The sequence below is a fragment of the Anomaloglossus baeobatrachus genome, chromosome 1 (genome assembly GCF_048569485.1).
Source record: "Anomaloglossus baeobatrachus isolate aAnoBae1 chromosome 1, aAnoBae1.hap1, whole genome shotgun sequence".
Lineage (NCBI taxonomy): Eukaryota > Metazoa > Chordata > Amphibia > Anura > Aromobatidae > Anomaloglossus > Anomaloglossus baeobatrachus.
Window position 1 is genome coordinate 126577517 of NC_134353.1, and position 14412 is coordinate 126591928.

General features: G+C 47.0%; 1 protein-coding gene across 7 annotated transcripts in view; it reads right to left on the bottom strand.

Moving 5' to 3' along the window:
- Positions 1-14412, bottom strand: part of FRYL (FRY like transcription coactivator) — a 520064-nt gene that overhangs the window by 185592 nt on the left and 320060 nt on the right. For all 7 annotated transcript variants that reach the window (XM_075347029.1, XM_075347025.1, XM_075347024.1 and 4 more), the window contains 3 exons: positions 10397-10500; positions 8153-8261; positions 1694-1780 (listed from right to left, as the gene is read on the bottom strand). In XM_075347029.1, the coding sequence (XP_075203144.1) occupies positions 1694-1780; positions 8153-8261; positions 10397-10500 (300 nt within the window). The remainder of the gene's footprint in view (positions 1-1693; positions 1781-8152; positions 8262-10396; positions 10501-14412) is intronic.

The window sequence follows — 14412 nt, forward strand, 5'->3', positions numbered from 1 at the left end:
ATCCCAACAACGATAGGGATCGCTGGTAAGTTGCTAGGAGGTTGCTAGTGAGATGTCACACTGCGACGCTCCAGCGATCCCACCAGCAACCTGACCTGGCAGGGATCGCTGGAGCGTCGCTACACCAGTTGCTGGTGAGCTCACCAGCAACCAGTGACCAGCCCCCAGCGCCGCGTGGAAGATGCTGCGCTTGGTAACTAAGGTAAATATCTGGTAACCAACCCGATATTTACCTTGGTTACCAGCGCACGGAGCTACACGTGCAGAGAGCAGGGAGCAGCGCACACTGAGCGCTGGCTCCCTGCTCTCCTAGTTACAGCACACATCGGGTTAATTACCCGATGTGTGCTGCAGCTACATGTGCACAGAGCAGGGAGCAGCGCACAATGCTTAGCGCTGGCTCCCTGCTCTCCTAGCTACAGCACACATCGGGTTAATTAACCCGATGTGTCCTGTAGCTACATGTGCACAGAGCAGGAGCCGGCCCTCCAGCGGAGAGCGGCGGATGCTGGTAACAAAGGTAAATATCGGGTAACCAAGGACAGGGCTTCTTGGTTACCCAATGTTTACTGTGGTTACCAGCCTCCGCAGAAGCCGGCTCCTGCTGCCTGCACATTTAGTTGTTGCTGTGTCGCTGTCACACACAGCGATCTGTGCTTCACAGCGGGACAGCAACAACTAAAAAATGGCCCAGGACATTCAGCAACAACCAACGACCTCACAGCAGGGGCCAGGTTGTTGCTGAATGTCACACACAGCGATATCACTAGCAACATCGCTGCTACGTCACAAAAGTTGTTCGTTAGCAGCGATGTTGCTAGCGATGTTGCTTAGTGTGACGGGGCCTTAAGGGTCTGTCCCTATCTCATGATGCTGTGATATGAGGAAGTAAAAATCTAGTGATAGATTCCCTTAAAGTCCAAAAAAGAAAAGACAAGGCACTCACCGGAGATGCAACAGGACAGCTATTTAATCCAGCAATAGGTTACATGTGTAGGCTCGTGAGGGGGGGGGGGGGGGAGGCACACAGCATGGTGAAGACGGGAGTGGAGTGGACTAGTAGAAGCGACAAGCGCAGGTGCAAAACAGCCGTCTTCACCGTGCTGTGTGCCCCCCCCCCCCCTCACAAGACTACACATGTAACCTATCAGCCCCCAAAAATCAGAACACGGCCACCGTTATTTTAGATGATGGCGATCTGCATTTTGACGGCTGAAACAATTGTGCGTTTTCAAGTTTTACTGGACAAAAGATCATTTTGCTTGATTCCATTCATTTCCACAAAAGTCTAATGTCTCTGGGCACCGGTAACTCCGATATATTGTACCAGAATTACATTTGTGAGAGGATACAATCTGTTTTGTTCTTATAGAAACCATCTTCTCTTATAACTGACTGATGTCATAGGGCTCAGCTAACACTGATGGGCAGGGAAGTTTCACATTTCAATATACACCCCTGTGGCTCTTATTGGTGCATAGCTCTGAGAAGTTCTTTCTTTGTTTGGGATACTACATAAACTGGTCACATGATGTAATAAAGCAGAAACATTCAGTACACCACAAAGCGTGTGTGCTGCATTGATTTCCTAAACGCGTGTAAAACAAATCTTATTAATATGGAGTTCCAATGGCACAGAAGAAGGAGTGCATTTTGCTCACACATTGAATATAGAAGCATCATTTGTCTTTACCTCGGGGTTGATAGTAAATGTTTTCGATGATTTTCCAACACTCAGGAGGTCAAATATTATTTCTTTCATTGCAAAATCTAAGCGTTCCTATAAAAATAAACACACATAGATATATGCATTAAGTATACAAACTGCTAAAGAAAAGAAGGGAATTTTGTTTACTTACCGTAAATTCCTTTTCTTCTAGCTCCAATTGGGAGACCCAGACAATTGGGTGTATAGCTTCTGCCTCCGGAGGCCACACAAAGTATTACACTTAAAAGTGTAAAGCCCCTCCCCTTCTGCCTATACACCCCCCCGTGAGTCACGGGCTCCTCAGTTTTGGTGCAAAAGCAGGAAGGAGGAAACTTATAATTTGGTCTAAAGTAATTCAATCCGAAGGAAGTTCGGAAAACTGAAAACCATTCAACATGAACAATATGTGTACACAAAGAACAACAGCCTGAAGGGAACAGGGGCGGGTGCTGGGTCTCCCAATTGGAGCTAGAAGAAAAGGAATTTACGGTAAGTAAACAAAATTCCCTTCTTCTTTGTCGCTCCATTGGGAGACCCAGACAATTGGGACGTCCAAAAGCAGTCCCTGGGTGGGTAAAATAATACCTCGTAATAGAGCCGTAAAACGGCCTTTTCCTACAGGTGAGCAACCGCCGCCTGAAGGACTCGCCTACCTAGGCTGGCATCTGCCGAAGCATAGGTATGCACCTGATAGTGTTTCGTGAAAGTGTGCAGGCTCGACCAGGTAGCCGCCTGACACACCTGCTGAGCCGTAGCCTGGTGCCGCAAAGCTCAGGACGCACTCACGGCTCTGGTAGAATGGGCCTTCAGCCCTGAGGGAACCGGAAGCCCAGAGGAACGGTAGGCTTCGAGAATTGGTTCCTTGATCCACCGAGCCAGGGAGATTTGGAAGCCTGTGACCCTTTACGCTGGCCAGCGACAAGGACAAAGAGTGCATCCGAGCGGCGCAGGGGCGCCGTACGAGAAATGTAGAGTCTGAGTGCTCTCACCAGATCCAACAAGTGCAAATCCTTTTCACATTGGTGAACTGGATGTGGACAAAGAGAAGGTAAGGAGATATCCTGATTGAGATGAAAGGGGGATACCACCTTAGAGAGAAATTCCGGAACCGGACGCAGAACCACCTTGTCCTGGTGAAACACCAGGAAAGGAGCCTTGCATGACAGCGCTGCTAGCTCAGACACTCTCCGAAGTGATGTGACTGCTACTAGGAAGACCACTTTCTGCGAAAGGCGTGAAAGAGAAATATCCTTCATTGTGATCTTGAGACCGTGCCATGAATGCCGGGACCTTGTTGTTGTGCCGGGACGCCATTAGGTCGACGTCCGGCATCCCCCAGTGGCAACAGATCTCTTGAAATACGTCCGGGTGAAGGGACCATTCCCCTGCGTCCATGCCCTGGCGACTGAGAAAGTCTGCTTCCCAGTTTTCTACGCCCGGGATGTGAACTGCGGATATGGCGGATGCTGTGGCTTCCGCCCACAGCAGAATCCGCCGGACTTCCTGGAAGGCTTGCCGACTGCGTGTGCCGCCTTGGTGGTTGATGTATGCCACCGCTGTGGAGTTGTCTGACTGAATTCGGATCTGTTTGCCTTCCAGCCACGGCTGGAACGCTTTTAGGGCAAGATACACTGCCCTTATCTCCAGAACATTGATCTGCAGGGAGGACTCTGGCTGAGTCCAGGTACCCTGGGCCCTGTGGTGGAGAAAGACCGCTCCCCACCCTGACAGGCTCGCGTCCGTCGTGACCACCGCCCAGGATGGTGGTAGGAAGGATTTCCCCTTCGACAATGAAGTGGGAAGAAGCCACCACCGAAGAGAGGCTTTGGCTGCCTGAGAAAAGGAGACGTTCCTGTCGAGGGACGTCGACTTCCTGTCCCACTTGCGGAGAATGTCCCATTGAAGTGGACGCAGATGAAACTGCGCAAAAGGAACTGCCTCCATTGCTGCCACCATCTTCCCTAGGAAGTGCATGAGGCGCCTCAAGGGGTGTGACTGGCCTTGAAGGAGAGACTGCACCCCTGTCTGTAGTGAACGCTGTTTGTCCAGCGGAAGCTTCACTATCGCTGGAAGAGTATGAAACTCTATGCCAAGATATGTCAGTGATTGGGCCGGTGTCAGATTTGACTTTGTGAAATTGATGATCCACCCGAATCTCTGAAGAGTCTCCAGAGCAATGTCCAGGCTGTGTTGGCATGCCACTCGGGAGGGTGCCTTGACAAGCAGATCGTCTAAGTAAGGGATCACCGAGTGTCCCTGAGAGTGTAGGACTGCTACAACTGCTGCCATGACCTTGGTGAAGACCCGTGGTGCTGTCGCCAGGCCGAAAGGCAGTGCCACGAACTGAAGGTGTTCGTCCCCTATGGCGAAACGCAGGAAGCGCTGATGCTCTGGTGCAATCGGTACGTGGAGATAAGCATCTTTGATGTCGATTGATGCTAGGAAATCTCCTTGGGACATTGAGGCGATGACGGAGCGGAGCGATTCCATCCGGAACCGCCTGGTTTTCACGTGTTTGTTGAGCAGTTTTAGGTCCAGAACAGGACGGAAAGATCCGTCCTTTTTTGGCACCACAAACAAGTTGGTGTAAAAACCGTGACCCTGTTGCTGAAGAGGAACAGGGATCACCACTCCTTCTGCCTTCAGAGTGCACACCGCCTGAAGAAGAGCATCGGCTCGCTCGGGGGGCGGAGATGTTCTGAAGAAACGAGTCGGAAGACGAGAGCTGAGCTCTATCCTGTAACCGTGAGACAGAATGTCTCTCACCCAACGGTCTTGTACCTGTGGCAACCAGGCGTCGCAAAAGCGGGAGAGCCTGCCACCGACCGAGGATGCGGCGTGAAGAGGCCGAAAGTCATGAGGAGGCCGCTTTGGGAGCGGTTCCTCCGGCGGTCTTTTTAGGACGTGACTTAGACCGCCATGATCGGAGTTCGTCTGACCCTTCTGTGGCCTGTTGGACGAGGAGAATTGAGACCTGCCCGCGAGCCGAAAGGACCGAAACCTCGATTGTACCTTCCGTTGTTGAGGTCTTTTTGGTTTGGACTGGGGTAAGGATGAGTCCTTTCCCTTGGATTGTTTAATGATTTCATCCAATCGCTCACCAAACAGGCGGTCGCCAGAAAATGGCAACCCGGTTTTTTGGAAGCAGAGTCTGCCTTCCATTCACGTAGCCACATGGCCCTGCGGACTGCCACCGAATTGGCGGATGCTACCGCCGTACGGCTCGTAGAGTCCAGGACAGCATTAATGGTGTAGGACGCAAACGCCGACGCCTGAGAGGTTAATGACACCACCTGCGGAGCAGAGGCACGTGTGACTGCATTAATCTGCGAGTGACAAGCTGAGATAGCTTGGAGCGCCCATACGGCTGCGAATGCCGGAGCAAAGGACGCGCCGATAGCCTCATAGATGGATTTCAACCAGAGCTCCATCTGTCTGTCAGTGGCATCCTTGAGTGAAGCCCCATCTTCCACTGCAACTATGGATCTAGCCGCCAGTCTGGAGACTGGAGGATCCACCTTGGGACACTGAGCCCAACCCTTGACAACGTCAGGGGGGAAGGGATAACGTGTGTCCTTAAGGCGCTTAGAAAAGCGCTTATCTGGACAAGCTCGGTGTTTCTGGACTGCCTCTCTGAAATCGGAGTGATCCAGGAACATACTCATTGTATGCTTGGGAAACCTAAAACGGAATTTCTCCTGCTGAGAAGCTGACTCCTCAATTGGAGGAGCTAGGGGAGAAAGATCCAACACCTGATTGATGGACGCTATAAGGTCGTTCACTATGGCGTCCCCTTCTGGTGTATCTAGGTTGAGAGCGGCTTCAGGATCAGAGTCCTGATCTGCCCCCTCCGCTTCATCCTCTAGAGAGTCCTCCTGCTGAGACCCTGAGCAGTGTGATGAGGTCGAGGGAAGCTCCCAGCGACCCCGCTTAGGTGGTCTGGGACTGCGGTCCGTGTCAGAGACCTCACCTTGAGACCTATGAGTCACCCCAGGAGCACTTTGCTGCTCCAACCGAGGGGGGCCTGGGGTCAATGATTCAACAGTGCCCGGGGCCTGTGTTACAGGTCTGGACTGCAAAGCTTCTAGTATCTTAGCAGACCATTTATCCATAGTCTCAGAAAGTTTGTCAGCGAATACTGCAAACTCCGTCCCTGTCACCTGGACAGTGGCAGCCGGTGTTTCTACCTGGGCCGAGGGTCCCACTAGTGGCTGAGGCTCCTGGTGAGTAAGTACCATAGGTGCCGAGCATTGCACACAATGAGGGTAGGTGGAACCTGCAGGTAGCATAGCCGCACATGAGGTACAGGTTGCAAAGTAAGCCTGTGCTTTGGCACCCTTGCTATTTGCAGACGACATGCTGTTGTCTCCTCTGAGTACAATCTGGGAGGGTATATAGCCAAAAACCAGTGCGACCGTACAGAGTAAATGTATAGCATATAAACCTATATATATACACTTCGGCACCCAGGGGGGCCAGCACCTAGAAACAGGTGCGGCTTACCGACCGCCCAAAGCGGTTGTGTGACCACCAGATTCCCTGCCTGGATCTCCCAGAGCCGTTTGTCTCTCCTCTCCAGCTTCAGAAGTGCTGACAGGAATGGCTGCCAGCGTTCTGTGAGGAGGAGGGGGCCGTGGGCGTGCCCAAGAAAGTGCGGGAATCTGGTGTCCCACTGTGCTCAGTGAGGGGGGAGGAGGATACAAAGTATGCTCCAGCCCTCAGCGCTGACGTCCAGTGCAGCGTCCCTTCCTTCCCCTGACTGACAGGCCCGGGGGCGGGAATATGCGGTACTAGGCCGCAAAAGCCGGGGACTAAAGTTATAAGCGCGGCCGGCAAACAAGCGCGGTCAGCACGGTAGTCCCGGTGCACTAACACACCCAGCAGTGCTGCAGCGTGTATGACACAAGCGCTCCATGCGCTGTCCCCAAGGGGACACAGAGTACCTCACAGTAGCAGGGCCTTGTCCCTGACGATACCCAGCTCCTGTCCAGCAGATTCCCCAGGGGCTGCGGAGGGAGCACGGTCCCAGTGTCTGGAGACCGATTAGGATCCCACTTCACCCAGAGCCCCTAGGGGATGGGGAAGGAAAACAGCATGTTGGCTCCTGCCTATGTACCCGCACTGGGTACCTCAACCTTAACCGCACCGCTGACCAGAGTGGGGTGAGAAGGGAGCATGCTGGGGGCCCTATATGGGCCCACTTTTTTTCCATCCGAAATAGTCAGCAGCTGCTGCTGACTAAATTGTGGAGCTATGCGTGCATGTGTGCCTCCTTCGCACAAAGCATAAAAACTGAGGAGCCCGTGACTCACGGGGGGGTGTATAGGCAGAAGGGGAGGGGCTTTACACTTTTAAGTGTAATACTTTGTGTGGCCTCCGGAGGCAGAAGCTATACACCCAATTGTCTGGGTCTCCCAATGGAGCGACAAAGAAATAATTTATTTCCACACAAAACAATATATACTGAAGACTATTGCTTAAAGGGAATCTGTCACTGGGTTTTTGCCACCTAATCTTAGAGTAGCATAACGTAGGGGCAGAGATCCCAATTCCAGTGATGTGTCACTTAAAGGGCTGCTTAGTGTAGCTCTGGTGAAATCACTAATTAATCAGCAGTAGATTATCATTAGAGGACTACTTGGCGTGCTGCAGGTAGTCCAGCAGATTCATGAGCTCTGTATAACTGCTAGATCTGCAGCAGAGAAAACATTGATTTTATCAAAATGACAGCAAACAGCACAGTAAGTGACACATCGCTGGAATCAGGGTCTCTGTTTCTACATCATGCTGCTCTCAGATGGGGGAGCAAAAACCTGGTGACAGATTATCTTTAATATTGTGATTAGTCATTTATAAATGAAACATTATCAGTCAATTAGGAAAATACAGCAGCGATTATAAAAAATGAGAAATTCATAGAAACAAAACTGATTTGGGATTCAAAATAGCTGAGAAAAAAAAAGAAATTATTTTTTAAATTATTATTATGTGTGTAATATTTTAGGTGCCTTGAAATTATGGTTTTTTTTCAAAAATTTTCTCTTTTTAATAACCGTTATGTGTTATAACTGAAGCTATTTGGTGGGAGTTTTGAAATGTGTGTATTTCAGAGTTATTACTTTTATGTTGAGTAAATGGGTTTGTTTTGCACCTGATAATGTGTAGTCTCTTTTATTGCATCCCTATGAAGGTCTCTGATCACTTTTAGATCACTGAAATCGCAAAAATTAGATATTATAGGTATTTTTCTAGCCTCCACTTGACAGGCACATTATTCCCAAACTCGTTATTAAAGATATTGTTCCCACCAGAGGGTTAAAAAGATCTGGGATCATAGAGTATACCACAGTCATAAATGATCTGTAATTGGGGGTGGGGGGCAAACCCAACAGAAACTGCTCAATCCCCCCACAGTACTACTATATAACCTTTTAACCAACTTACCTGAGCAATGAACTGAATGATCTTGACAAATATATTAAGAGGAGTGTCACGGGGCACTACACTACGGGAGCCTTTGGGGAAAAGTGCGGATACGATGCTCATAAGGCGGCTGTAAAAAAAAAAAAAAAAAAGAATAAATATCAAAAACTTCTAATTTGGATACAAAGTATACCGTCAAACTTTACAGAAATGAAAAATATCTTATTTTACATGTATGCTAATGTTGTTTCTGTCACCGATGGCAAACGTAGAATAAGTACAGCTAAAAGATGATTAAAAACAAATTAAATGGGAACACACAGTATATACACACCTCTCTGCAGAAACTAATAATACAGCAGGGTTTATACAGTGGCTCATTACATATGCATTCTTCTGAGACTCGATGTTTTCCTTCTGTGCTTAACAATACAGATGATTTTAGAGGCAGCCACATACTGATACTAATTAGGATTATTTCTAGAAGTGATTATACCCCTGGCACCGAGCAGCACCATTAAAGGGGCTCTGTCAGCAAAGAATGACTGTTCAAACCAAGTACAGGAGTGTGGTGCACCCCTGGCAGAGGTATAAATATTGCAGTCACAAAGGATATGACCGGACCTGTGCAGAATGGGTGCCTGTCGACACCAGCACCTATTTCAGCTACATATGCACCTGCGGACAAACATTTAGTTGCATTGTATTGCGGCAAAGAGTCTCACACGATCACTGCAATGCAATCGGAGGCCGTCATAGTGTCGGTGTGCCATGACTGGTGGCGCAGGCGCAGTGACGTCATGACCTGCATGTGATGGCCACATAGAGGTCGCTGCAAGCTTCAGTGCCGTTATAGAAGAAGATCCTGAGCATCATAGGAACAGGAGAATGCAAGAATCGTTTGTTCTTCTCCAATACAACTTAAGAAAAAATAAAGGACATTACTACTGGAAGGGGCTAAAGATAGGGGGACATCATACCAGGAAGAGCCCAGGATGAGTGACATTAATACTGGAAGGGGCTAAGGATAGGGGGACATTATACCAGGAAGAGCCCAGGATGGGTGACATTAATACTGGAAGGGGCCAAGGATGGAGGGACATCATACCAGGAAGAGCCCAGGATGAGTGACATTAATACTGGAAGGGGCTAAGGATAGGGGGACATTATACCAGGAAGAGCCCAGGATGGGTGACATTAATACTGGAAGGGGCCAAGGATGGAGGGACATCATACCAGGAAGAGCCCAGGATGAGTGACATTAATACTGGAAGGGGCTAAGGATAGGGGGACATCATACCAGGAAGAGCCCAGGATGAGTGACATTACTGCTGGAAGGGGCTAAGGATAGGGGGACATTATACCAGGAAGAGCCCAGGATGGGTGACATTAATACTGGAAGGGGCCAAGGATGGAAGGACATTATACCAGGAAAAGCCCAGCATAGGTGACTTTACTACTGGAAGGGGCTAAGGATAGGGGGACATTATACCAGGAAGAGCCCAGGATGTGTGACATTAATACAGGAAAGGGGCCAAGGATGGAGGGACATTATACCACAAAAAGCCCAGTATAGGTGACATTACTACTGGAAGGGGCTAAGGATGGGGGGACATTATACCAGGAAGAGACAAGGATTAGTGACATTGTTGGACATTATACCAGAAAGCGGCTTAGGATGGGAGACATTAAACCAGGAAGGGGGACATTACACCTGGAAGAAGGCTAGGTCGGGGGACATTATACAACAAAGAGGCCCAGGTTGGGGATATTATTACAGCACGGGTACATTATTACAGGAAAGGGCCTGAATGGGGGACATTATTATATAGGGGGATAAACATACATGTTTTCATAGCATCTAGAACTCTACAAGGGTCCATTAATCTGACCAACATGCAACTGGAGTACCAGGTCCAAATTTTTCACTGGGGACCCATCGGATTCTAATTACGCAACTGACCATAGGCTTAAGTGCATGGTCCCACCTTCTTTTTTCACCTCCATCTCCGACTCCCTCTATATTGATTGACAGATCTGGCTTTATAGACCCACAGAAGGCCGGAGATGGATGGAAATCTAATAGGTGGGAAGATGCACATAAATGTTTGGCCCCATCATGATGCACCGAGCGCCTGTGCTTGGCATGAACATCCATAGTCTGCTGACAATCACAATCTTAATATTCAGTTCCTGCGAGTACCCTGCCCCCCAATCCCACGTATAAACCACAGGCGGCACAATACACGGGCACTGCGCACTCACCTTTGTGTTACAGTGTTGCTTTCACATTTTATCCTAATAACATAAACCCACAATAATCTATACAGAGATTCCAGTGCAACTCGAGACATTTTAGGGTCCTTATTCTGAAAGAAAGAAAAGTAAGATAAATGGTGCGTGTCACCAAAATGTGAAAAAAATATTCCACTGACATTCTTTTTTTTTAATAGCAAATAACTCACAATATACATTAAAAGAATACATGATGGTTAAACCAGAAACATTGGATAATGAAAAATTAACACCAAGGCACAAACTGACCGAAAAAAGAGGAATACATCACAAGTGCCAAACATAGTGTGTGTGTCAGGCACTATTTATGCCTCTGGACACTAACATATGCCTAGAAAAAAGGATGAAAATGTACTTATAGCATGGAAGGTATGAGGCTGCATTTCTGCTGTGACTACGGCCCTAGGTTGTGGTCCACAATCTTCATATAGCCAAGTATTAAAAGCAAAATGAATTGACAAACATTATTTTCTGTGGTGGGTACAACGGTGTCCCAGCAATGACAAAGCTATACTACCACAAGAAATATGGCGGCAAAGGAGGAAGACCATGAAAAAGTAATGCTATGCTGCAAAGTGCTAGGATAGAGACCCCAGAACTCACTGCCTTCCTACATCTACAGCTCAATGCCTGCGAAATAAGGAGCTGGTGACCCCCTCCAAGGGGTTTAGTCCATCTGAGAGGATTAAAAGTAATCTGTCACCAGGTTTTTGCTCCCTCATCTCAGAGCAGCATAATGGAGGGGAAGAAACCCTGATTCCAGCAATGTGTCACTTACTGAGCTGTTTGCTGTCATTTAGATAAAATCAATGTTTTCTCTGCTGCAGATCTAGCAGTTATACAGAGCTCATGAATCTGCTGGACTACCTGCAGCACACCAAGTAGTCATGTAATGATAATCACTCTTTAATCAGCAGGCGATTATCAAAACTACACTAAGCCGCCCAGTAAGGGACACATTGCAGGAATCGGGATTTCTGCCCCTACGTTATGCTGCTCTCAGATTAGGTGGCAAAAACGTGGTGACAGATTTCTTTTAAGAGGAACCTATTCGCACACATGGCAGCTGTATGACTCACAACTAGCCCCACCCTTTAAATTTTTTTTTTATATATATATATATATAATATATATATATATATATATATATTTTTTTTTTTTTTTATTTTTTTTTTCTGTCGAGACCAGATGTGTCATGAGCTTTCTAGGTGTAGAAGCCATTTGCAAATCATGCTCACAGTGCTTTGCAGACGTCCATATATTTTGGACGGTTTCTGGCAAGCGCTGACATCCCCCCCCCCTCCCCAGACTGGGACATCTCATGTATGGATTATAGTCTAGATTTTTCATGAGTGGTAGACAGAAAATCTAATAAGAAAGTATCATGTTCATTGAGTGGTTAAGCGGCTACACAGCCACATCATTACTCTCAGATGTAATAATGTGCTGGTTTCATCTCTTAAAGACAGAGATTAATACACCCATACCATGAATATATGGCACAAAGAATAACAAATTATACACCGAAATATCCCATCTTCAAAACAGAAAAGTTAGGGATTTTTTTTTTTTTTTTTTACAGATGTTTATTAATTATTATTTTTTAATTATTAATCTTAGCCATAACCTGTATAAAAGCATTAATCACAGTAGCATTTATAACGTAATAACCCTCAGCTTCCGATTACCAGAGGAGTATGCGACAGTCCTGTGTGTGATTATACAGTAATACTGGTCAGCAGGTCCGCTCCCCATGCGATGGAGAACACCACCATATTTTAAAGCGTTTTTAACAAAGACAAACATCATTTTACTCAATTGATCTTGGAATAATAATAATTTCCACAATTGGATGTTAAATAAAATGTTCCTGTGCTGAGATAATCCTATATATATGTGTCCCTGCTATGTGCTGTGTAATGGCTGTGTCTGACCATACAGTGACATGGTCTGATCATACCACAGCTCCTGGACCGAGAAGGATGCAAAAAAAGTACACAAACATAGTATGGCATCTCAAATAATTCTTACTTTGAGGTAAAACATTTTGGAAAAAAAAAAAAACCAGGCGGGGAAATGTTTTACCTCACAAAAAGCATCAGCTGTGATCCCATGCTGTAATACCTATATAGTCTCTATTGCTTTCTCCTCGGCCCAGCAGCTGTGGTATGATCAGACCATGTCCCTTTACGGTCAGACACGGCCATTACACAGTACATAGCAGGGACACATATAAGATTATCTCAGAACAGGACCATTTTTCTTTTAAACACATCCAACTGGAAATTATTATTCTAAGATCTATTGATTAAAATCAACTTTAAAATTGTTCGTGGGAAAAAAACCCTTTAATTCTTGCACACCACTTCATAAAGCTGAAAATGCCTTGGGGAAAATCAGTAAGAATGACGACATACTCCATCAATGCATCACACAAGTAGCATGACATTGTACTGACAACAGTTACGTGTGTGTCCTTGCTTAGATTATTGCTAAACCCAGGATTTCCTGACATGTATGGTCTGAGATGTTTAACACAAAAAACATGACAATGAGTGGACTTGGTATGATGAGTCGGCAGACCTGCACCGATTGACAGAAAGGAGAACTTATCTCCCTGTTATAATAATGGAGTCACAGTGCTCATGCTTAAAGGGGTTGTCCACTACTTTTACACTGATGGCCTATCCTTATGATCAGCTGCAGTCCTACACCTATTAGCAGTCCTCAGTCCTGGCGGCATCATGCAGCCAGAAATACTCTGTTCCGGAGCTGCTCTGTCTTCTGATAATGGCCGCAGCCGGGTACTGCACATCCACCTCCTATTGATCTGAATGGGAAGCGGATGTGCAGTACCTGGCCATGGCCACCATCAGAAGACAGAACAGCGCCACAGCTGAGCATTTCCAGCTGCCTGCTGCTACCGGGACTGAGAACAGATGATTGGCGGTGGTGTCGGACATAGGCTGATCAGACATTGATGACCTCTCCCAAGGATAGGCCATCAATGCAAAAGTAGTGTACAACCCCTTTAATTGTTGCTCCATTCATTCTCTATGGAGCTGCGGAGAGCTCCACTCTGCTTTTTCCGGCAGCTCCATAGAGAAGACATGGTGTGGCGGTTGGGCGTCTGCCATACCTAACCATTTGGTAAGGCACTTTTGTAAATAAACATTCCCCAATCTGCCGATCAGTGCGGGTCACAGCGGTGGGACCCTCAATCAGGGAGTTATTACCCATTCCTTGGACAGCTGATCACGTATACTCACTAGACAACCTAAGAAAAGTTAAGGGTGAACACTTCTAGATGCAAAGGAGTGAAGAAGACAACATGATAACTTGCAAAAAAAGCCCAACAAAACGGTAATGCAAAGTGTATACAAAGCTACTCGGCTTTTTACTTAAAATGTCTACTGTGAATTTGTGATGAAAGGTGGAATTCCTCTGTAATGATCCCGGCCATTCAGCTTTGGATGCTGGGCAATGAAGCGGTGGTAGTTTTCCTGACATACAATGGAGAGATCTGTTCTAGCTTTAGTTATACAAGATGTAAGAGTAAACTGCAATTAAAATGCTGAATGCAAATGCGTCCTACCATACCATTATATAAACTACACTAATAATCACCGCAGCCTCAGAAATGTGAGGGGTGACGGATTCCGGAGGATTTTTAGAGCAATTATTTCTTCAAAGTGAAGGAAGATGACAGCCGTAGGATAAGCACTTGTAGCTGACATTTGTTTCCTCATTTTCATATTTGCAGCCTCGCTCAGCGCTGGCATTCTGCACGGATAGATGAAGTATACATTTCACCTAATCAGCCATTCTGCGTCTGTGGGTGCTACAAATGTCAGCCTGACATGCACAGCCACCAGCTAATGAGAACAGGGGCACAACATAATAGACCGTCACATGCCCAGAATGAAAAGGGTTTACAACGGACTTGTCCTTTATTATCAATCTGTTCAATCACCTTTGGAGCTTTA